The 26,005-nt window shown below is 37.0% G+C and overlaps 2 protein-coding genes across 2 annotated transcripts in view; one reads left to right on the forward strand and one right to left on the reverse strand.

Annotated features, from left to right (window-relative positions):
- LOC135466240 (F-box/LRR-repeat protein fbxl-1-like) overlaps positions 1-12,509 on the reverse strand; it is a 36,625-nt gene extending 24,116 nt beyond the window's left edge. The window contains exon 1 of the mRNA XM_064743647.1: positions 11,680-12,509. Coding sequence (XP_064599717.1) covers positions 11,680-11,694 — 15 coding nt within the window. The 5' untranslated portion in view covers positions 11,695-12,509. The remainder of the gene's footprint in view (positions 1-11,679) is intronic.
- Positions 1-24,767, forward strand: LOC135466241 (zinc transporter ZIP13-like). The gene is made up of 9 exons (XM_064743648.1): positions 1-558; positions 14,675-14,782; positions 15,183-15,292; positions 17,194-17,397; positions 17,617-17,706; positions 19,398-19,511; positions 20,023-20,092; positions 20,672-20,771; positions 21,134-24,767. Exons 1-9 carry the CDS (start codon positions 219-221, stop codon positions 21,207-21,209), a joined length of 1,212 nt encoding a protein of 403 aa, XP_064599718.1. The 5' UTR covers positions 1-218; the 3' UTR covers positions 21,210-24,767.
- The last annotated feature ends 1,238 nt before the right edge of the window (positions 24,768-26,005 follow it).

The raw sequence follows: 26,005 nt of genomic DNA on the forward strand, positions 1-26,005 counted from the left end.
AGCTATACAGCACTTGTGTAGATTCACATTTCCATAGAATAGTGTAAAACAAAAATGCGCTGAGAAAGCGACGCAGTTTCGTATCCATTAAGTGTCTACGTCAACTTTTCAATCAACATCACAGTGGAGATTGTCGGAGAAAGCGAGGCGGTCGAGTTCAAAGATAAGACAATGTCGGTCATCAACTTGAAGTTTGGTCGAAGGTGATAATCATTCGAATGGCCAAAATGACAAAAGATAAAGGGCCAGTGTTTGCACTGGTTGTCTTTCTATTGTTTATCGGACAGACAGTGGGGGAAATTCACCGAGCGAAGGCGACCAAAGCGAAACCTCTCCCCCGAACACGGACTGACTTTTTCACCGACTCGGAGAACGGCGTGGTGAATAAGCTGTCTGACAACACCATGGATGCTACTACAGGAACGGACGTCTTCTTTAATTCAAATCGGAAAGAAGCATGGATTTATTCATTGATAGGCTCAGTGGTGGTTGGCTTGAGTGGAGTTTTCCCACTACTTGTCATACCCATTGAGGCCGGCCCCTCTTTGCATCATGGACGTAAGTACTGTATAGCCTACACGGTTTGATTCCGGACTTTTCCAATTTCATATCAAGTTACCTTATTAGGTTAATTTTAATGTCACCATAAGTGAGAAAATTACGACTGTCTATACAGTATCATACACTATACCTGCAGAATATGACTTTCTAAAGTGTACAGTTGTGTAATTCCCATTATTGCAGTAATGATTGTGATTATGCCTCAGATCATAAGAAAAATAAATAGTAGAAAAATGGGAAATGGAAAGTTGCCTGCAAGTGATAATGGGAGACAACTTCAAGGAGTTCCTGGTACATAAGAAAAGTTTATTCTATTTAAGGAAAAATGAATTACAGTTGGGTACATTTTCAAACAATTTTAACAGCGTGGCATTTGGATGTCTACTGTGTTACACTGTTCATGATTGGTGTTTAAATGCTGAAACGTTTCATATGATACTCAGCGAGTATTATGTTTGAAGTATAATACACTTTGTACTATATCACTGCAACATGTGATGTGCTGTGCTGCAAGTATAGATGTTAAAGATCACATCTGGCAGCAAGTGTTAGAAGCATTACAGAGCAGACTGTTTTCATGGAAGGCTTAGCTAGATTAAACACCTCTGTGGCTCTCACCATATACCTATGTCTAGAACTGTTGTCATTTTTTTCCCTTGTATCTCATTTAGCAAGATTTATATACACACATAAAAGAATTAATATGCTGTTAATTTGTCATAGCAACAGTATATCCAGGCTGATGTACAAAAAGATAATTTTGAGCACCACACAGAGATATGTTCTGGAAGAAGTGTTGTTAGTGGCTTATAAATAACGTAAATTGTTCTGTTTCCTCCTCAAAACTTGCCCAATTGTTCATTCTTAAAATTGGAGGAAATAGCCGTGTGTTTGTAAATATTGTACAAGCTATATCCTGAACATACAGGTGTTGTTCAGTGTTTTTCTGTTAACCCACTTCCTGGATCACATCCTATGCGTATACACTGAGAGTGGACCTATCACAATGCATAAGAAGACCTTAGAAGTAGGGTTTGTGTATTTTGCTGTATATACCTTTATATGTTGGCTGGTCTTAAAACATGGAAGTCTCTAGGTTACATGCTAATGGACTTCTGTGTACTGTAACAATAGTGACTTGTATTAATATGTAGTTTCAAAGTTTATTGAAAACATTTTTGTCTTTGGTATATGTATTTAGTTTATTATTGTATATATTAATTTCATTCAGCTCTTCATGTGTTCATGTTAATATTTCTGAGAAATATCATTGTATATGTGTGGTTTATATATTTGAATGAATTTAAATACAGTTAGGCTGTTTGCGACATCCATGACACTCATCGGACTGTATTGTTACAGCCGGCATTTTACATGACAAACAAGTTTGTCCAGTTCCATGTATTTTTTTTATTAACTGATTTATTGCTTCAATCACAACTACAACTTGTCCTTCTTTAGATGCCTCAGGGTTATTGATAAATTGTTCAACTAATTAAAGATATGGAATATTAATGTCTCTGGCTTACATGTATTTTTATAGACTACTCAGGGCTGCATTTGTGTCAGTGTTACTGTTTTGTCACCTTCATGAATCAATTTATTTAATGCATGAAATAGTCCTTTCTTCTGGAGTATCCCTGTAGTACATGTTCATAGGATTATTGCTGCCACTTTTTTGGCAAACAGGATTGCCATACAGATTAACATGTCACACTGACATTGATCTGATCAGTGCTTGGTCAATACAAGGCCACCTGCAACAGTTGGGACACCGCAGGACATCAGTCTGTTTACCTGTTTACATGATATGTTTATCTAGGTAGGATTCTCTGAGGTAATCAGACAGGTACAAGTCACAGTGTGTTCACAGTCTGATTAATCCAGGGTGAAGGTAAACTTTGTCTGTACAGGTACACATGGGTGGGCTTGAGGTGTCAGATTGCCCTGAAATGGTCTTAACAGACATAGCTTTTTTGAAGGTATCACAGCTGCATATATATAAATATATAGTTTACATGTTATATGATGCTGCAAATGTCAAACATTTTAAAGTGAACAAAAAAGCAGCCACTAAAGCTGAATTAATTAATAAAGCAGTATTCCAGAAATGTTCTGAAAATTATGTAAAAAATTCTACACCACATATCAGCAAAGTAAGTAGCAAACAATCGTTAGTTTGGTGACGCCATTTTGCCTTGTTCTAGCTACATGCATTTAGAGTAACATCACAAAACGTCAACAAAACATGTAAATGTGGCAGTATTAAGAACTTGTTACAACCATCCTCCATCCCTTACATATTGACCCTGGAGATATTGAAGACCACATGTATAACTACATGTATTGTTAATCCATTGCATATTGATGCTGACATCATAGTGTTTTAACCCAAGTGGACCAGTTTATTGACCCCTCCTTGGGAGGTTCACATTTCTGGGTCACTCCGACCTAAATTAGCCATCTGAAAGACTGTAATGGATAATGTCTTACACAGCAGTGTAGCCATGTCTTCCAGGAATGGCCCAGTTAATTGCCCATAGATCCTAAGCTTTAGCAGTAGCCTAGGTTGTGTACCTTGTTCTGTACATGTACAGCTTGTTACTGATAATGTTAAACTAACCTGGATAAAATGCTTTTGAAAGTTCCTTGACAAGCAATGTTATTAGTAGTATGGTTTGTCAGATTTTCCCTAAATGTAAAAAAGGAAGTAAAATGCTTCAGCTTGCTTACATTTTTATACAAGTAACTTCTACACAGATCACTATATTATTTGTATTAAATACAGCTACTTATGCTGTCTAAAATAATCCTGAAATCTACAGTGGCTATTTTATGTGTTCATCTTGAATGTTGGGTGCATCAGTCGAAATGTTGCAGACCCAGATTGTCCATGGACTGCTGAAAAAAAACGGAGTGCTCTGTATTTGAGCAGGAAATTGTGAAGGTGTAATATTACTGACTAGCTATTTTTACGCTTGCCAGATTTTCTCCCAGCTCTGTTACAATTCCAGAAGAGTAATGACCATTATTGATTCCTGTACTACAGACACAGCTTTTAGCGACTCGCTCTTACATGCATGGGCTTCCCAGTGGTTTTCCTACAGGAGTTACTGCCCTTCTAATACAGTTATATTGCATTTCCTATTAGTCTATTGTATTCAAGGATTTTGTTTTATAGATTTCTTCAGATAAAGCTGGACATTATCAGACTGTTGTAAACTTTAATTATGTGTATTTCCCTGGTATTCAATATACGTGTAAACCACAGAAATTAATATTCCATACCTTTAAGTAGTTGAGCAATTTATCAGTATCACTTTTATGAGTCTATTGTATTCAAGGATTTTTGATTTATAGATTTCTACACATAAAGTTTGACATCGTCACAGTGTTATAATGTTGAATTATGTCTCTTTAAGTTTCCTGGTAGGGAGAATTCTGTAATGTATTTATCTACTTGTTCGTTCATTGGTAGAAGAATGAACATGGTATGTACAAGTAGCTAACTCAGGGTTATGGCTGTGAGCTATATGGACCTAATTCATCCAGCAGAGATAAAACAATCTGTAACAGAGTTCCCAGTATGTACATCGTGTATTGATTTCATAATACCTGAACAAACACAGCTGCTCATTGCACTGTTGAAAAGCTAAACGATACCAAAAAACATGTTGAAACAAGTGTTACAGGATCAGTGTGAACAATGAGCAGTTGGGACAGCTTATCCTAATCAATAGATGTTATTAAAAGGTAGATACCATGTCGTTTATAACAGCTGTCAGTGGGAGGGGGTCAATTTTTTTTTTCTTATTTTCTGAGGCCTTAGTGGCTCAGTTGGTTAGCACGCTAGCACAGCGTATTGACCCAGGAGTCTCTCACCAATGCACTCGCTGCGAGTTCAAGTCCAGCTCATGCAGGCTTCCTCTCCGGCCGTATGTGGGAAGGTCTTCTAGCAACCTGCGTTTGGTCGTGGGTTTTCCCCGGGCTTTGCCCGGTTTCCTCCCACCATAATGCTGACAGCCGTGCTATAAGTGAAATATTCTTGAGTACGGCGTAAAACACGAATCATATAAATAAATAAATAAATTTTATTTTCTAATTCCTAACAGAGACTATGTGTTCGGTATTTTTGTAATACATACCCTAATTTTTCTACAATTTGGGACAGATATTAGTAGTGCTGAAGTATTACATTTCTTTACCGGCTTTTGGTAGGATACCAAGGATTTGACAGCAGGTATAGCTGCCCTTTATTTCAGTATTAAAGCATATGGGCTATGGAAAATATTGCCGTTTACTTTGTCACATTCTCAATGCACATTGGAAGCAAATTGCAGTGATTGAAAAGTAGTTAACCTTCCATGAAATTACACAGGCGGCTTAGTTACAGTTAATCATTGTGGTTGATTAAATTCCGTCACACTGGTACTTCTAGATGCTAACAGCATTCGATAATTGCTCTGATATATTCTGTCAAGGGAAGTAACCTATGTTTTGCAAAAATATTGAATAAGCAGATGTAAGACTTGACTAATACCTGTTATCTCCAGATAAACATGACTGCCGTGAAATATCCTGGGGCAATCACTGGATACATCTTACAGAGTGTTATATGAGAAAAGGTCCTTGGGTGGGGAATGATTTTTGTCATATTTTAGCTAATGAAAAAGAAAGGGGATTTTAAAGAAATTCACGTGAGAATTAATTATGCTCAACAAGCATATTTTTAATCATGGCCAAAATGGGATTTTAATAACCTATTTTTTGCTACATTATGCATTAATATGTTGCTTTATACTGAATATGTGTATATTACATATTGTTCATATTTAAAAAGAGCAACAAAGAGCTAATCTATTGAATCTGAATTAAAAAAAAAAACATATTAATTATATATTTCAATCCTTAAGGTCATACTTATTTGAAACACATTGTTTATAGTTACATGTATGTCATAGTTTTATTTGTCGTTGTAATGTTAGTGTATAGAGAAACAGTTGTAACAGTTAAAAAAACAGTGGAAAAAAGAAAAAAGAAAGCCCATGATAATGTTTGTACCTGACACATATTTTTGATGACATAGCCCATATTTATGAAGTCACCCCTGGCTTGGTCTTATCAGCCTCTGCCCCAGCGTGTCAGAGAGCTTTGTTAGCCTAGAGATAAAGTTTAGTGATAGTCACTCCCTTATCTTCCATACAAATCAGATATGTATAGTTTTATGAGATTTAAATGTCTTTGATTTCAGATGATCATGTATCTGTATATGAAGTACAGGCCTTTAAAATGAACATAGGGATAGGTTACTGATGCAGGCATTAACCAACAATGAATTGAATGAATAAATAAAAAAATAAATAAATGAAAGCTATAACTATGAAAGGGGTGCTGTCATACCATCGACCATGTTGATCAGAATGAGATCCGTGTATATTCTCTACCTGTGTAGTCTGTTTGTAACATTTTTACTTTGATGTGCGCCTAGCTTCACACATGAATCATTATTATCAGTACACATACATATATCTACATGTGCACATATGGTTATGGATTATTACTGTACATGTATACAACTAGCATCTCACCTTCTGGTAAAAAGAAATAATGATATTATGTAATATTTCAGAGGAATGGTTGTTCTTTGCCATTTCACACTCACGTTGTCACAAGAGGATGATTTGTATCCTTCAGCAGTTTTCTGATTTCAATGTTAAAGGCACCATGGAGGCACTAACTTAATTGCAGAAGCAAAGATACATGTGCATGTCATCAAATAAACGCAACAGGATATGAAATAGCCATATATTTAGTAATTAATGAAAGATTTGTACATGATTGTGTTAATACTGCTTAAGCTAGGAAGAACCAGGTTAGTAATTAGGCATACCTGTCACTGTCTGCTATTCGAACCAGTCTTTGTTTAGAAACTGTTTAAAACTGTTGGATGTAAATATATGGGATGTAAAACAGAACCCTTACGCTGTGACCACAACTTTGATTACCCACTTAAAGGAGAGATGAAAAAGAGCTCTAATACAAAGATTATGTTTCTATGCCAATTTATGCCCCAGAATTTTTTTAAACAATGTTATTTTGGAGGGTATTTTTTATACCTGTTAATTACCCCTCTATGCTATGCATATTTTCTGTCAAAGGTCACTTTTTTTTGGAAATTACGTCAGCATTGATCTGACCCAGAACTTGGTGAACACCCAAACGCGGGGAACCGTGTCGCTACTATGTGGGCAAGGTTAGATGTTCACGGATACTGCATGGCTTCTTCAGGCGAACTTAGCACCTCCTTCGCGCCCCTACATCCACCCTCATTCGGTCTGTTCTCACACCCCCGCCCCCATTCAGCCAGACCCATTCGGTCTGTCCCCAACAGAAAACTGTTCTTTGAATCCATTTTTATCCCTCAGTGCGAAAGTTGAAAAATTTGTTTGTACTCTTACATGTTATTACACATAATAATCTGCACATTAAAAAATTAAAACCGAAGCATTTCAAGTATCCTTTAACTGTTATTTTGTACATGTAGATGAATTTGGTGAAGTGTTATCAAGTATAAGTTTGATAACTTTTTTCCTCTCTATAAGCTACATACATGTATATGCTTGGGGCATAATTTCAAGTTTCACAGTAAATAACAATTCTTAGAGGGACATAAATTTAAGCATGAATAGGAATTGATAATCAGGACAAAGTATGCATATATACATGTCTTGGTTACTGCTATAATGTCATGTACATTACTACTAGTTGGTGGTTTATCCTGGATACCCCGATTTTCTCCACCCATAAAACTCTTTGCCATCATAAATATGTAAAAACTTTATGTATTCAGTAGATAAATAAAAAAAACAAGGTGCCACAAACATGTATAAAGAACTACTGCCAGTGGTTCAGATCTCTAGGAATAAGTATTTGGGACTACCCAGCTTTGTAGAAGTAAAATGGTTTATGTCAAATTTCATGAGATTGATTCAGGATTATTGAATGGTATACTTTATACACAACTTTAATATTAACTTGTTCCAATATTGAATAAATGTATTATGAATGTAAAGTCACCATTGGACTCTGACCTAAGTTTGATCATGTAGAACTTTAGAAATTGTCTACAGATTACAGATAAGAATCGCAGCATCTACAAAATGTCACTGACCAATTTTGTACCAGAGTTTTGAGATTTGAGACCAGTCCTCACCATCACTAGCTGATCCTTCTGAAGTTCAGTCAAACAAAGTGAAGACCTGATCAAACTCTCCTATGATTTGTGTTTATAAATTTAGTAAGAACCTTGTGTTTAGATGATTGTTTGTTTATAAATATAAATGTTTATCAGTGGAGGTAAGATCACTGGTAATTGAATTATTTATTTTTAAATCACAGGCCAATGAGTTGCAGTTGTTCTTGTTTAACTTTATGGGCTGGCAAATCAAAATTAAGCTGACCACTGTGTTGATGTACCACTGGCATTGTATATACATTTGACTCGTGATAGATATTTACTAGTGGCATTAGGCATTTGACTTGTGTTGATATATACCAGTGGCATTAGACATTTGACTTCAGCATATAAGTACATATAGCATGCACTTTTCCAATTGACTGTCAGAAATCTTCCACATTGTTATCCATTACTTTGGGTAGCATACAACTACATGTAGCAAGAAGCTTTATCTGTAGTATTATCATCTGTCACCTGTCCAATGTCGACGCTAAAGGTTATAGTAGCAAATTTACTGTTCATTCTCTATCATGTACTGTATCTCTATAGGTCTCTCCCTGTTCTATTCATTTTTACCCACAGAGCCACAGAGAAGAGACAGTTATGTGTACTTGAGATTGACAACAAAACATTGGTTAATACATATGTTTTAGCATGACAGCGAAGCATTTGGTAAACAGATCAAACATGAAGATGGAAGAGACTGTACAAGCTGAGAAATTCTTGCAGCATTGGCACCATGCTTTAAAAAGTGTGCTTTCTAAATATTTCCATTAGCCACCTAGAATAGTTGTTTCATATAGATACTCACATGTTTAGTTTTGGAGCTCATTTTGTCAGAGGGTGTGATTCTGTGGGAGCCAGCTTGGTGTATGAAGGTGCAGGAGGAACCCTCTCAGCAGTTGGGTTTAGCCCATGTAGTCAAGGCCGACAATTAACCAAGAGAGGTGAGGATAGCTGTGGTATGGTACTCTAGGAGATACCGTTTGCTGTGAACATGTATGGCCATCCATCCCTGGCACTGAGACTAATTAATGTCTTAGCTTGTATGACAGAGCGGCCGCTGGTAGAATCTGCAGATGTGAGCAGACAGCCTGCAGAAACACAACAGCATCTCAGGCCTCACTTGCAAGTCCCAAAGCTTAAATTTAGGATTCTGGTGTCGTTACTAGCCACTGTGCTGGGTATTGTGATGCACCAATGCAGAGCTTAAAGAACCATCTGCAGTCACAGCTTTTTACTTGATAATGTGAGTGCTTTTAGTGGATTACTGCATCAGGTTTTGTCCATCAATAACTGACCTTAACATCTCTGTATAACAGAGCTAAGCCAGGCCTCATCAACATTCACATGTGTGGCCGTGTTTCTCATGTTTGCTCATGGTTACTGATCGCTATTTTATTGGCCTGGTGCTTATATTATATTGGTGTTGTGATACAGAAAATGTCCTTCATTTGTAGTATCAGCAGTACTGGCAGTGGTATGTGTTTTTATAACTGAAGTGATTGTATGCAGATACGTCACATATTGTACCTTTGCTAAATGTCCTGTTCAAGAAACATGCGTTATTATGGAGTTATATACGTAGGTCTTCAAACCAGTATGAAATTGGTAAATGAAGGTTTGAAAAATGTGATATGAGAGAATGGTGAAGTGGAGAGCTAACATACTGATTCCTGGCGTTCATACCCTCGGGATCATGCATTAAGATACACTCTGTGTTGATAGATAACTTGTGGTGCTATAGTAACTGGCCAGTCATTTCTTGATACACTCATTGTGTAGATTCCATTTTTAGATGAAGCTTCATATGGATTATATTCTTTGTTGGCTGGTTCTCTCCACGTATGCTGGTTTGTCCCATCATATAATGAGAGGACACTTACAAACAGGGGCTTTGCATGGAATAATGCATGATTTATTTGTCCATTTAAGGGATATCCATTTCATTCACTAGCCCTTCGTTCATTATTCATGGACTGATGTTCAAACAGTTTTTCATATTGTCTGACATTAAAAACAATATTTCTATGCATGTCAACAAAGAATGCTGAAGATATATGTATTTGGTTTCGAATGTAACACTTTCACTTCAGATTAGTATATTTTGAAATGTTTGTCCATGTGGATTGTATAATGTTACATATAGGATAGTTGGATACTGTAAAAACAAATATAGGAACTAAACAATTTTAAGCAACAATGACAGTCCTTGTAGCTCCCATTTTCTGGGTAAAACTAATACCTATGCATTAGATGCAGTTAATTAAAAAAAGAACTGTTAATGTTGTTCTAATTTTATTGCCTTACTTAAAGTACTGGCAGCTTATAATACATGTAGTTAATCTTGAAGACTGACTGTTAAAAGCTGGCACTTGTTTCTTCCTTCTCAGACCTCAGGGCTTTGTTCACAGCTGGTCATCATCATCATCATACTGACCAGTAGAGGAGTGGTAGCCTGACCTGTCCACACCTGCATGTACTGGTCAGTGGTGTTTGGCTAAGGACATAGGTTATCTGATTACCCTCTCCGGTCTCTTTTGTCTGATTTGTTGATCATTTTAGCTATGAAGGATTGTCTCAGTTCTCTCTCCAGTGTCCTATATCAGTGTATGGTACATGTATGTCTACCATCTTCTTTGTGGGTAAATGATAGCTTTATTTAGTCACATCTATCTGCATGTTTACACAAAATATGTAACATGGCTTTCACCCCACAATAGGGATGAGAAAAAGACAATTTGTATAGGATACCGTACAGTTACTTTGGGTGTTACAGTGCAAGTTTGGCACAGGGTTCATTTCCATTATGCAGAGATATTGACCATTGCAGGCACCTGGTAGAAGAGAGGTTATTGCATTAAGGACCATGCAGTTTGTTTTCCCTTCACATACAGCAAATATCTGAGAGATTTTAGAAGGTGTTATTTATGTAACAGGACACCAATGCCACTTCCACAAGCAAGATGAGGCCTAGAGCCTAGGGAATTTGGTATAACTTAATGTGTGTGGTCAAAGGTCTTATTTACATGTACACTTTCTGTGCCAAAATGTTCAACTTAGTGCTTAAGGCCAATGACCGTTAATTAATAACATGCAAAACTTATGTGTTACATGTAGCTCTAGTTTGATATTTTATAAAGTACATGTGTGTATTTATTTGTGTATGATTTGAAAGTATCTATATGATTTAAATGTATTTATTTTAATGTTTAGCTTATAGCACAGATGCATGTACATGGATTTAAATATATAAATGTACTTGACCATTCAACTTGTGGAAACCCACAGCCTTGTTAACCTGAGTAACTTTGTATCCTCTCTACTTATCAGGCTGATGTATATTTCTGTTGGCTGGGTTAACTGGCTCATGTTACACTGATGATAGAAAATGTGTATGAAATGAGCTGTATCCCCTCCCTGACTTAGCTAAGGGACTCCTTTCTCTCCAGCTATCTGCCTTACACACACCATACAGATGTGTCAGCACGTACTCTAACCAGTATCAGCTTTCTTAGCTACAGCAATCTTCATCTCACTTATCTGTAGGTGATAAATGGCTTATGTTTTCTGCTAGAACCATGGTGCAATGGCCCATTGTGTAGTTGTACAAGACATGAAGGGTGAAGCAAGCACACTGGCATCATTAGTTTCCGGGATATGGGCCTATTGGTATAGAGCAGAGAGAGAACATCATCTGATTACCATTCCTTAATTATGTCAGTAACTACTGAAACAGACACCTTTCGGTGTTGAATCAGTAGATGGCAGATGCAACCAACATTTACATGTACACATGCACGACAGACTAACAGCATGCACTTGATGAAATAATGGTGAATGGTTTTGAATGTTTTGGCGAAGGTAGATGCAAAACTCACCAATGGGGTAGTCATCCTGTCCCTGTGTAAGTGATGCCTCTGTGGAGTGGTAAGGGGTATCTGTTGCGGGGTAGCACAGTTGGCTGAGGGTCTGAGGCTAATTAATGGTAGAGAAGGCAATCTACAGGCTTACCACCAAGGTAGCACATGCATATCCCTGATAAGATTGAGCTTTAAGTAAGAAGCTATGGGTATAAATGTACATGTAACATTAAGAGATGGAGCAGCATTGGCCAGGCCCCTGTCAGTCAGCCTTATACCCTGCATTACCCACAATGTGTACTTGTAGATGGGGGTATAGACAGTGGGGTGTATAATGTGTTGGGGTGCATGTTGTCTTCAGAAGTGTGGGCAGTCCACTTCTCTACACACACACATACCCACCAAGCATGTGCACTCGGCTTCCACAATCCATGTGTTTGTTATAGAGAGAACAGCCAAGATTTGGACAACTTCCACCCTCAAGCTTATAGATCTATAAATACCCAGGTTTACACAGTGTACATGTACATGCCTGGTTCCTCAGGACCTTTATTCAGGATGCATGGTACATGTGCAGGGTACAGCCTAAACCTGCCTTCTGACATGCTCTTCACCTCAGCCAGCCATGGCAACTATAGTACTCTGACACAACATGACTCACACACATGGACACTGATGGAAATGGTATTGCATCTCAAAACCATTGTATACCAACTTGATTGGTCAGTCTAGGTGAAAATAAAACGCCAATAAAATAAATAAATTTAATTACATTGTATTTTGATATGTTTTGTACATTATATTGCCATATATTAATTGTTCAACCCAAAACTGTACATCTATAAACTCTTCTGGATCCCCCCCCCTTCCATTCTTGAATGCCACTAGTGTCCTGTGCAAATCATATATTTATGAGGGAGGTATAAATTCTGTTGATACATGAAACTTAAAGGGTTGAAGAGTTAAGATATCGGTGACACATGGAATTGTATTCCTAACGAGCAGGACTGTGTATTTCATCAGGTGTGCTTCATTTCTGTGTGCTCCTGTAAGTTCTCATGAATGTTCATTAACTATTGAAATGTTAATCTGTGTTCAGCAGCTCTGTGAGGGGAATAGTATTGAAGTCTTTCATTAATAACAAAAAGCCATTCTTAAGATGATTTCATGGAGCATTCTTATTGTTATTTCGCATTTCACCAGTGATAGTAAGTAGCTGTTTGCAATGTCATGAATCTGTCAGCCAGTCTGTTTCCTTCCCTTCTATGGTGTGATGGGGGCCAAAGTTCAAAGGTTATTTATACTTTCAATTAATTAAACAGCTGATCACAGCTCACTGGAACTTACTCAGGTGTGCAAGTGTGGAATGGGTAATCATTTTACGGTACATTTACATGGATGTTGTGTTCACTTGATTATCGAACCTCTGCACGACTCATTTCACAGCATCAGAATGCTGTCATTTCATACAGAAAGCAGGTTTGTAATAGAGCAAGGAAACTGGATTTGTTGGCCCAGTGTCATTGTGATCTCCCCACTGCTTTTGGCAGGATACTTCATGCAGTGGCACAACACTTTGGCAGAATGCACCATGCCATAAGAAGACACAGTATATGTACACACATTGAGTCTTGCATAATAGCCAAGCATACATACAAATATAGAGAAAAAAGATTTTGAGAAATATTTGATAAGAATGACCTGAATTTTTATGATAATGAAATTGAAGAGGATACATTGATCATACATGTAAGTTGGGTGTATTACTGAGGTTCATAAATGAACCGTATCAAATACCAGTACATGTAAATCCTACAGGTGTGTGGTTAGGTGTTAAATCATTAATTAGATGAGTTAGGCAAAGAAGCTCATCTGTCAATGCCGGTGTTAACACCATGATATCATGCCTTCAGTTCATTTAAATGTGTACCGGATTTTAGAAATGTTCATGTACTCAACAGTTAATTAACCACTGGTGAAAAAAGTAGTTTTAGAAGGTGAAGACAGGAAATAGTACATGTATAAAGACCCACATGAGTATGATTTGATTAAATCCATCTGTGCTATCCAGATTTAACCTGAGGTTATTTATTAAATAGTATACCTACAGTGCATTAAATGCATGTTTTATGTGGTTCGGATCTTGTTTTATTTCTGCCCAACATTTATACATCGCTCTGAAAAACTTAAAACCATCCCGAAGTGCCACATTGACAAAGAATACTTGTGGATGATGCCTGGTAATGTACTGACTGCAGATAATGACAACATTCATCTCCTGTTTTAAGGTACATGTAGTCCTATACATGCATAAGTCAATATTAATATTATAAGGATAACATAATGACTACATACACTACACACAGCTTTCATGTATTTTAGGGGTCATGACCATTGTACATCCTAACAGCTTCAGAAGTCTTGTACTCTCATGTACATTCATGATGTTAACTGTCCTAATTGTACTTGCTTATCATATTATCTTAAGGTCATGCTGGCCTCCTCTCAAGCCGTACCGGGGAAGGTCTTCCAGCAACCTGCGGATGGCCATGGGTTTCCCCTGGGCTCTGCTCGTTTTCCTCCCACCATAATGCTGGTCGCTGTCAGTATAAGTGAAATATTATTGAGTACCGCATAAAACACACATCAAATAAATAAATATTGTCCTGAGGCTGTGTCTCAGTAGTGGGATACATGGGTGTCTTTAAGGCATGTGAATATGAGCTAAAGCTTGGCCTTGGACAGCAGATTCCTAGATTATCCTGCTCTGTTTGTGGGGCCTTTGTGGCAATGATCACGGTCAGCTGCTCTTGTGGGGTTATTAGTGCAAACTGCATGTAACATAGTCCATTTGTCTTCCGCCGACCTAGCAAGGTGGAAGTCAGAACTTAAACATCTATGACACATACCATTTTATCTCCTTATCCTGCTTCTGCCATCCACCTTTTCTGTGAAATATTCTTGAACATAGCTTAAAACAACCATCAAATAAACATTTTGTTTGTCTATCCAGCTGCCGCTAGTAAGTTAAAGTTGCTGCTGAGTTTTGCTGTTGGAGGTTTACTTGGGGATGTCTTCCTACATTTGTTACCAGAAGCCTGGGCTCATGCTGGTAGCTCAGGTAAGTTCATGCACCTGTGCGCACATCCCCCTAATTATATTCCTGAAATACACTCACGTGTTACATACCTGACCACCAACCCCCAGGTGTGCCAAACTGATTAAAAACTTTAAAACCACAAGAATTAATGGTTTACAAAGTAAAGTTTTGTCTTAGATAAATCACAGCTCATTGAGATTTTCAGAGCATGTATCATTCAGTTTTAGCCTTCCTAGCCATACATGTTGTGTATTGATATGTACCTGCACCATCATCAGGCCTCACAAAAAACTTCAGGTCATGTCAGAAGATGACAAATAAAATGTAGTCAAAGTATTGTAACAGCAGATATGCATTTTTTTCCTTACAGTATTTGTTCTTGCACTATTTTGTAAACACAATTGCATTGTACGTGTTACAGGGGATGGAGGTCATGAGGATCACACCAGTATTGGATTGTGGGTGTTGGCAGGTATCCTCACCTTCCTCATCCTGGAGAAGATCTTTGCTGAGGATGATGAGTTTGACCCGGTAAGTCAGACATTGCCCTATACACCAGCTAAATATGTCAGGCATATTAAAAAACACTCTGAATTGTAAAACTTTCACTTTATAAGGGGCGGATATGTTCAGTTAGAGGACAGTGATGATTTGTTGTGTCTCATTTCAGTTAGAGGACAGTGATGACGTGTTGTGTCTCACTTCAGTTAGAGAACAGGTATGGTGTGCTGTGTCTCATTTCAGTTAGAGGACAGGTATAATGTGCTGTGTCTCGTTTCAGTTAGAGGACAGGTATGATGTGCTGTATCTCATTTCAGTAAGAGGACAGTGATTATGTACTGTGTCTCATTTGAGTTAGATGACAGTGATGATTGTGTCTCATTTCTCTTAGAGGACAATGGTGATTGTGTCTCATTTCCCTTAGAGGACAGTGATGATGTGCTGTGTCTCATTTCAGTTAGAGGACAGTGATGACGTGCTGTGTCTCATTTAAGTTAGATGACAGTGATGATTGTGTCTCATTTCTCTTAGAGGACAATGGTGATTGTGTCTCATTTCCCTTAGAGGACAGTGATGACGTGCTGTGTCTCATTTCAGTTAGAGGACAGTGATGACGTGCTGTGTCTCATTTCAGTTAGAGGACAGTGATGACGTGCTGTGTCTCATTTCAGTTAGAGGACAGTAATGATGTTTAGTGTCTCATTTCAGTTAGAGGACAGAGATGATGTGTAGCGTCTCCTTTCAGTTAGAGTACTGCAATGATGTTTCATGTCTCCTTTTGGTTAGAGGACAGTGAAGTCTTTTGTCTCATTTCAGTTAAAGGATAGTGAGGATGTTAGGTGTCTCATTTCAAAGGGCAGTGGTGATATTTTGTGTCTCATTTCAGTCAGAGGACAGTGATGTTTTTTGTCCCATTTCAGCTAGAGGATGGCAATGATATTTAATGTCTCATTTCCATAGGAGGATTTCAACTAGAGGACAGTGATGATGTTTAGTGTGTCTCATTTCAGCTAGAGGACAGTGTTGATGTTTTGTGTCTCATTTCGTTTAGAGGATGGTGATATTTTGTGTCACATTTCAGTTAAAGGACAGTGATGATTGTGTCTCATTTCAGCTAGAGGACAGTGATGATGTTTTGTGTTTCATTTCAGCTAGAGGACAGTGATGTTCTTTTGTGTCCCATTTCAGCTAGAGGACAGTGATGATGTTTTGTGTCTCATTTCAGCTGGAGGACAGTGATGTTCTTTTGTGTCCCATTTCAGCTAGAGGACAGTGATGATGTTTTGTGTCTCATTTCAGCTGGAGGACAGTGATGATGTTTTGTGTCTCATTTCAGCTAGAGGACAGTGATGTTCTTTAGTGCCTCATTTCAGCTAGAGGACAGTGATGATCTTTAGTGCCTCATTTCAGCTAGAGGACTGATGATCTTTAGTGCCTCATTTCAGCTGGAGGACAGTGATGATTTTTAGTGTCTCATTTCAGCTGGAGGACAGTGATGATGTTTAGTGCCTCATTTCAGCTAGAGGACAGTGATGATGTTTAGTGCCTCATTTCAGATAGAGGACAGTGATGATCTTTAGTGCCTCATTTCAGATAGAGAACAGCGATGTTTAGTGCCTCATTTCAGCTAGAGGACAGTGATGATCTTTAGTGCCTCATTTCAGATAGAGGACAGTGATGATGTTTAGTGCCTCATTTCAGCTAGAGGACAGTGGTGATGTTTAGTGCCTCATTTCAGCTAGAGGACAGTGATGATCGATGTTTTGTGTCCTATTTGTCACACTTCAGCTGGATGGTAGTGATGACATTTGTCTCACTTCACTAGGAGAAGAGAGATAATGTGTTGTCTCAGTTCAGTAAAAGGAAAGTGATGATATTTAGTGTCTCATTTCATTTAGAGGACAGTGATGATGTTTTATGTCTCGTTTCAGTTAGAGGACAGTGATGATGATGAACCTTCAGAAAAAACATCTATAACAACAACAACAAATTCCACTGTAAGACAAAGAAACATTGATCACAGCAAAACACAGAACGGTGATATCAACTACAACAAAACTTCAAATGCAAAAGTCGTGGCTAATGGTAGTGTGGCTGGCCAAGAAAGCGATGATGAAAAGAAAATTAATATCAAAGTAAGAAGATTTCATTATTGTTTTACCAGAGCTAATACTGTATCATATGTTGTTAATCATTCGAAACAAAAAAACAATCAACTGCCATATTTCCTTCCACTGTAATTGTCTGGACTTGATGCGAAAGAAATATGGAAGAAAATAAGCATTTCTTTTATTAAGGTAACTTCAGTAAGTTGCTCACCTTGTGTATGCTTGATGTTATTCTGTTGTTGACAGGTAAGCGGTTACTTAAACCTGATGGCTAACTGTATTGACAACTTTACCCACGGCCTGGCGGTGGCAGGGAGCTTTCTTGTTAGCACAAAGGTGAGATTGCTACAAAGCTGTTATCTGATTGGCTGCTCTGTGGGAAGGATCAGTTTGATTAAATAGTTAAACATGCCACATGTGTGTTCAGATCAACTGCTTTGTTCTCATATTAGGATAACTAATCAGAAAGAATAATGTGGTATAGGGGAGACTACTCTAATGACTTTTTGCTGTTGTGACAATAAGCCTAGTTGGTCCCCTAGGCTTCACTCAATTTCTTGGACTTTATCATATCCCCCTCAACCAAATTAGGGGAGGGGGGAAACTGAAATTTTGCCTATCATCTTGGTGGTGGTGGGAGGGTTACTGAAATCTTGCCTATCATCTCATTGGTGGGTGGGGGGGGACTGAAATCTTGCCTATCCTCTCATTGGAGTGGGGGGGGGATACTTAAATCTTGCTTATCATCTGAACTTATGCATGCTTAAATTTAATGGCAATCAGGTAATCATTTTCATAATTACCACCATTTAGGACTTGTCAGGATACTGCTTTTCCATCTATTCAGATTTTGTCCATGCAACCCTTCATTAAGTACTGAACCTGTTTTCATGAAACTTAGCATACATCTTTCATATCATCTAAACTTGGGCATGCTCAAGTTTAATTATAATCGGGTATTTATTTTCATAATTATCTATACTCCCATTCAGATGCTTAGTGCAATAATGGATTTTCATGTAGACTTATTTTGTTCATGCAACTCTGCTAAAGTATTGCAACAGTTTGCCTCAGATTTTTTGTACATCATTTATGTCATCTAAACATTTACATGTTTAATAATAATGACAGTCTGATTATTATTTTAATTCATTTTTTTTTTTTCTTTCTTTTATTGTTGGAAATGTTGAGGCATGGAAGAGGGGTATTTTGGACATCTTGATTCAGTATAAGTTGGTTGAGTGGATTAAATGTTTGCAAGTACATTTAAAGAAAGTAATGTTTAAATAAGTTAATTTTTATACTTTGAATTGTTGGGTTTCTTGATGACATTTGCCATACTCAACCATGAGATTCCTCATAAGTTAGATGGTGGGGTGGGAGGAATACTTAAATCTTATTATTGATTTGTTTCCGTTTATCTGTTGACAAGGTGGGTTTCTTGATGACATTTGCCATACTCAACCATGAGATTCCTCATAAGTTAGATGGTGGGGTGGGAGGAATACTTAAATCTTATTATTGATTTGTTTCCGTTTATCTGTTGACAAGGTGGGTTTCTTGATGACATTTGCCACACTCAACCATGAGATTCCTCATAAGTTAGATGGTGGGGTGGGAGGAATACTTAAATCTTATTATTGATTTGTTTCCGTTTATCTGTTGACAAGGTGGGTTTCTTGATGACATTTGCCATACTCAACCATGAGATTCCTCATAAGTTAGATGGTGGGGTGGGAGGAATACTTAAATCTTATTATTGATTTGTTTCCGTTTATCTGTTGACAAGGTGGGTTTCTTGATGACATTTGCCATACTCAACCATGAGATTCCTCATAAGTTAGATGGTGGGGTGGGAGGAATACTTAAATCTTATTATTGATTTGTTTCCGTTTATCTGTTGACAAGGTGGGTTTCTTGATGACATTTGCCATACTCAACCATGAGATTCCTCATAAGTTAGATGGTGGGGTGGGAGGAATACTTAAATCTTATTATTGATTTTTTTCCGTTTATCTGTTGACAAGGTGGGTTTCTTGACGACATTTGCCATACTCATCCATGAGATTCCTCATGAGGTTGGAGATTTTGCCATCTTACTGAGGTCAGGATTTAATCGATGGAGGGCAGCTAAGGCGCAGGTAATCATCCAAACAGTTATTTGAAGTTTTTTTTTTAATTTATTAATTATATGTTAATTTTAGCCCACTCTGCCCTTCATAAATTTTAATTTATCCTCCATCGATCAGGAATTTCCTTGTCTTTTGACAGCAGAATTTAATTCAGTTACAGCTGATCATACTTATTTATGAACAAACTATCATCTAAAAACACAGCTTTTTCTAGATACTACACATCTTGTTTAACAGTTTAGTAATGTTTTCTGTCATTTGGTTGAAGACAGGGCTTATGCCAAGACCTCTGGTCTGATTGGCCTGGCCCATTTTGTCAGCCAGAAGTTGATCTGTGCTTGTATTCATAAATCTAGTGTATCCATATTTCTAATTGTCAAATTGTATTACATTTTTCCTACACTATAAGGCTAAGATTTGGTTTGTCCTAGACTGAAATTTTTGGTGTCACAATTCGAAGCATAGATATATAAGTATTGCTTAGAGGATGTCCTGAGCACATTGCTGTTTGTATTGACAGTTACTTACAGCATCTGGTGGGATTCTGGGAGCTGTTTTCGCTTTGACCGCGGACTCGGCAAAAAGTGCAGGTAATGTCTATTCTGTTCTAGGTGTAATGGTTTGATGTGCATACAGCAAGCATATTGATATCCTGAATATCATTTTCTGTAGATGTTACAACTTCCAATGAGGTTTTTCCATTGCGAAGACATTTTTGTTGCCCTGAAACATTTATGTCCTGATATATTGGTGTCATCAACCCACATGTATATAAACTTGTGCAGATTTATTCCCCATGTAGACATGCAGTAATATTATCACTTGTACATGAGTCACAAGGGAATTTATTATTTATAGTAACCTGTTAATTTATAGTATCAAACTTCACTTCTGTATATACCCTCAATCCTCAACTAATTTGCAGGTTTTGGCATATAACAGGCATGTTACCTGATGTGGACAGGCTATCATGTAATTTCTGTGACGGTCATATGTGCCCCTACCTGACCAGACATTTATCATCAAAAGCTAATAAATTTTGTTTTCAAACTACATCAAAAATTATACTTTACAAATTTGTTGATTTGAAGTTATAGGGTATATATATTTTTCTTTTCTCCTGTTCTGATGTTTACTAATTTTCCTCTTTGTATACATACTTTTTTCAGGGGAACAAACAGCCTGGATTTTACCATTTACATCGGGCGGGTTTTTGTACATAGCATTAGTGACAGTTGTACCTGATTTACTTCACGAGAAACACGTAAAGTAAGTTATCTCCCTTAGCTGCCGTGTTGACTATACTGTAATGTGATGACTGGATGTTGTCATCAGCCAATCATATCAACATTGGCATGTTTGACAAGTTGATATGATTGGTTGACTCAGTAATTTGATTTTCAGTGCCAAATTTATCTTTCTTATATTGATTCCTGTTTTGTTATTTATCTATTTACATATTTATTTCTGTTCCCCTGGGTTCTGCCTGGTTTCCTCCCATCATAATGCTGGCCATGAAGTATCAAATTATTTAGACTATATATCCACAAACAATATCAGTACTGGTTATATAAATTTAATGTACTGAGAATTTTTTGCCTACTCATTTTGATAATTGTTTTCTGTTGCAGGGAATCGATAAAACAGATTGTCTGTTTACTAGGGGGAATACTTGCGATGTTACTGGTCACATGGTTTGTGGAGTGAACTTTACATCATCCTTCAACAATTGATTGTTTCGTTTTGGTGCTTACACAGTCACATCTAGTCATCCGTTTCTGCTTAGCTCAATATTTGCACATATTGAACAGCTATAAGATCTTCATCCCCAGTTGGTTGAATCTGTTCATGAATATTCAGTATACTGCATACATATCAGATTCGTGTGTAAGTTAATGCCTCAGCAGAAGTTATAATTTCATCATACGGTATACAATGTACTTTTGTACCACACAGCATGGCTGGTATGCTCTCTGGGCTAATGTGCAGTTTCTCACAGTCCAAGCTAAATCCAAAAACTTTGTAATAAATTATGCTTACTAATCCATAAATATTCACAAGTCATAATTTAATTACAGTAAGTGATATTGCGCTACTTTTTATTATGTGCTGGGTACCAATCCCTTTCCAAAATGTTTTTCATCAGTTGCATGCATATGTATCAAGGTATGAACTCTCCCTGTTAGATGTATTCAAAATCAAATTCTATGAAGTTAACAGTTGAATCTCCAGGAGATTTGTTAGGATGAAATTCATTTGTAGGACTTCATGTACAGTGTATTTACATCTTCTACAGCACTGTGACAAAGTATCTTTAAGGTTAGCAAATTAGAATTATGTCTTTGGGGGAATTAATTGGAAATCTAAAAAGAAAACAGGCTAGGCAGATCTGGGAGTGTAAATTACCAAAAGTTAAACTATAGCTACATTTTTTTTGTCTTGCTTGCTGTACAGCTTACAGGACAGTTGTCTGATTGGTCATGTTAATTTCATCTGTATCTCATGGAAACTTAAAGGAGAAGAAAACTTTAAAAAATGACACTATAGGCTGAAAAGAGCACATTTTTTTTCTATCTGGTGGTGCCTGTTGCATAATTGTGAGATTTTTCCTCGCCACATGTAATTTATGCTGGAGATGTGTTATCTCTCAGCCAATGAGAGTCGTTAAAACTGCCTGCTTGTTCGTGTAAACTCGGAACCTACGTCCAACATTCCGGTTTCCCGATCCTCAGGCAGAAAACGAACTGTACTGTTCGCTGCCTTCTGGGAAGAAGAGTTTTACAAGGAATGTAGGAACTACAAATCAGCGGTTTCTGATGACAATTCTCCTCCTAACACAGAAGTCTTCAGGACTACTTCTTAGGCAAAATGGAGTTGATCACAGCAGATTTTGGCGATGGCTTTATTCATAATTTATCAACATATTAGAATTTTATTTATGGCATGCACCTGCAAGGAAATGCATACTCTTTTTAATGGTATTTGTTTGATATTTAAGTTTTCTTCTCCTTTAAGCATGTGTGTAAAGTGTTTTTTATCATAGTTTGACTGACCAACTTTTAAATCCATGCATAATAATTTTAATAATCACAGGTCCATTAAAATGATTTCTGCAAAGTGACGTACAATTTGACCACTATGTAATGACTGTCACCTTGAAAGATGTATTAATAATCATTATTAATTAATGTCTTACACCAATTATTTGGAATTCTGTCCCAGAAGAAACATGCTCATAAGCATATCCTGTTTGATCCATGTAAATAGAACTTTGTGATCATACACAGTGATGTAAACTTATTAATTATGAAAGCAATCCCATAATGGTCCTGGCCTACAGATATATACATGTGTGTGTATATATATATATATATATTATATGTACTTGTGGTACATAGGTGTGGATTATGAATATCTGCCTGAACGAATTATGGCTGTCCACAAACTGTATAAAATGGACTGGTGGTTCTTGTTCACAAGCTGACAAGCAGAATTTTGATTTGTGAAGTAAAATAAGTGATGAATAAGGTCCTATATATTTTAAGTAGAAAAATTTTTTATAAGATTTCGGTCTCCAGCATAATTTTTAATGGGAAGTTTCAAAACATTTGGAATATTTATAGTGTTGAGTGGAAGTCACTCAAAATCTATTGTTTCAAGCATCTTTTAGTCATAATGTTAGTTGTGAAGATATTTAAAATTTGTACTATGTAAATTTGGGGAGATTTTAGTAGCCATGTTCATATATGTATTCATGTGTTGATCAGAAATGCGTTCAAGCTTTATGCAAGGCTGAGTGAAGTGGCGTCCAGCTTTATTTTGTGTGGTCTGGATTTGAAATCCTCTTACATGCAAGATTAAAGTAATTCCAAAATGTAAGACTAAGCTGTGATATTTATGGTTTACAATGTGATGCGGATACATGTAGGACATTTGCATAAAAATGTGCACAAGTAGCTCTTGTATTGCTATGTTATGTATGATAAATGATCCAGGTCAGGGTTTCAGACTGTCAAAGACATTGGGTTTGTTGTGTTCCCTCCCTCTTCAGAGCTTGCAGTATCTGCACATATGCTGTGGGAGGAAGTGAGTTAGTGGAACAGCCAGTTATGCCAGAGACTCTGACCTGGCTTATCATGTATAGCTTTTATAATTGATTGCTATCAGCGTTGACACTTCGGCCCAAGTTATCAAGGCTCTCTATCAAACGTAATATGTACATATTTAGATATTTTTCTGATGAAATGAAATATTGATAGCAGTTTTAAGAAATGTTTCTATGAATGTTAAATATGTGTTTGTTAATGTTTAGTATTTACAAAGAAGAATGCACTTAGAACAAAGCTAATTTTATCAGGTTTTTAGCAGGTGTGTTGCCACATATTTGTGAGTCACCAGTAATAATGTTATTGTTCCATGACAAATACTAATAGTATGTACTTATTTAGGACCTGTGTCCCTTGGCTTTTGAAAGCACAGATATCGTATGCCCTGGATGTATAGACAGTTTAAGTTACAATCCAAGCATTGTAGCATTTATTGAAAACAATCCACTAGCATTTATCAGTTCAGCCTCTAAGCAGACTTGAGCAGTTCTTCACACTAGTTACAACTACATATTTGGTGATTTTGTATGTCTGACTTTGGACTACTAATTATTATAATATCTTATATAAGAGGTGTAAAAATCAGGGTTAAAAGTTGTTTATGAAAAGTAATTTGGCAGTTTGGTTTGTCCACAAACATGCTATATGTTGCTGTCCAAATTTGCCCGAGCAACAAGTTTGAAATTCTGCAAATTAAAATAGAAAACTATATGGTTTAGATGTGTAAAGAAGCTTAACACTAAAGGTATCATGGTTTATTTCAGTAATTTTTTTAGAGAGTAGTCAACAACCATTACCTGTTTTTCTCGAACTGATTAAAGCTAAAAAGTTTGAGAATCACAAAATCTTCAAGCTTTTGAGATTGCTCATAGTATTGCTACCTGTTAAAAGAAATATAAGAATCCTTAAACTATTTGGGGTAATTATTTGTCCAACACCACCAATGTTTGAGATTATTGGACCCATAGAACTTGAACTTGATATAAGTTTTTCTCACTGTGTGAGCTGCAGGTGTGTACGTGATATGTATAAACGGTACTAGGAGAATTCCTGTAGATGACCCAATTGTATGTCAGATGTGTACGCTTTTGTGTATAATGTGTATACATTTGTGTCTGTGACACATGGTCAGAAAAATAAAATTTATTTTGATTCAGTGGTCAATTTTGTTTTTGTATTTATTGAAGATTATGGTTCAGATGCCAGTCCTGTGGACTCATCATATTATTTGTAGGTGATGAACAGACGCTTTGCTGAGACAGCCACCTACACCTTTGTGTGGACCGTATTTTATAACATTTCTAAGAGATATTGGTGGGTATTTTGAGGTGATATTTTGCTCAGATTGACCGAGCAATTGTTCAGACGTTTGTGTCCCACGCATATGGAATCCATTGGTATTGCTTTTTGGAATTATCTACCTACATATACATGTAGGAACATTACGTTAAAACAGTTTTGTTAAAGGCAAGAAAGCGTTCTCGTGAACAAATGATTCTTGTGGAATGACAGCCGCTTTCACGGTAATATACCATTTTGGGAAATGGGTTACAATAGCACAGTTTCGAGACTTCGGCATAATGTCCAAGACCAAAATGAGTTTGACTTCAAAGGACGTATGGAATGAATCCTAAAGCTTTGGTGTACAGATCTTACAAAAACTAACATCAAACAGTTTCTACATCCTAAAGCTTTGGTGTACAGATCTTACAAAAACTAACATCAAACAGTTTCTACATCCTAAAGCTTTGGTGTACAGATCTTACAAAAACTAACATCAAACAGTTTCTACACTCCTGTTTTCTATCCAGTTTTAGGTTTTCTGGGGACTATTTAATCATTCGACAAGTTTACCTAACATTTAGGAATGAAATATTAACATCCCTGTGATATATTTGCAATGTAAATGACGTTATGTCGTATAGCCATGATCATTCGTTGATTCGACATGAAATCATCTGACTCTCCCTTCAGAACAGCAGGCCGCAAAATAACCGCCATACTTCTGCAATCTCCGCGGGCAGCCATAACCATAAAGAAGAGCTGGCCGGTACCATGTCGGTAAGAGATTTGTATTTCAGTCCTATAAGACGGGTTCAGTTGCGGCCTTGGACAGAAAATTTGCTGATTTTCTCCGTTCTCACTGTTTGTTGGGCCTGCTTAATTAGCACTAATTAAGGCTGTTATAACCATTTCGTGATCTAAGATTCAATATAACATTTGTCTACCAATACAAGTAAATGTGTATGTCAAGAGTATCTTGCTATAGGTCTGTGAAACTCATCAGAAAGAATACATGCACATGTCTGTATGCCAAAGGTGTCTTGCTATACGTCTCCGGAGCTCAGAGGAAACAATGTATGTAAATGTCTAGGCCTATGTCAATGGAAACAGCAC

The sequence above is a fragment of the Liolophura sinensis genome, chromosome 6 (genome assembly GCF_032854445.1).
Source record: "Liolophura sinensis isolate JHLJ2023 chromosome 6, CUHK_Ljap_v2, whole genome shotgun sequence".
Classification (NCBI taxonomy): domain Eukaryota; kingdom Metazoa; phylum Mollusca; class Polyplacophora; order Chitonida; family Chitonidae; genus Liolophura; species Liolophura sinensis.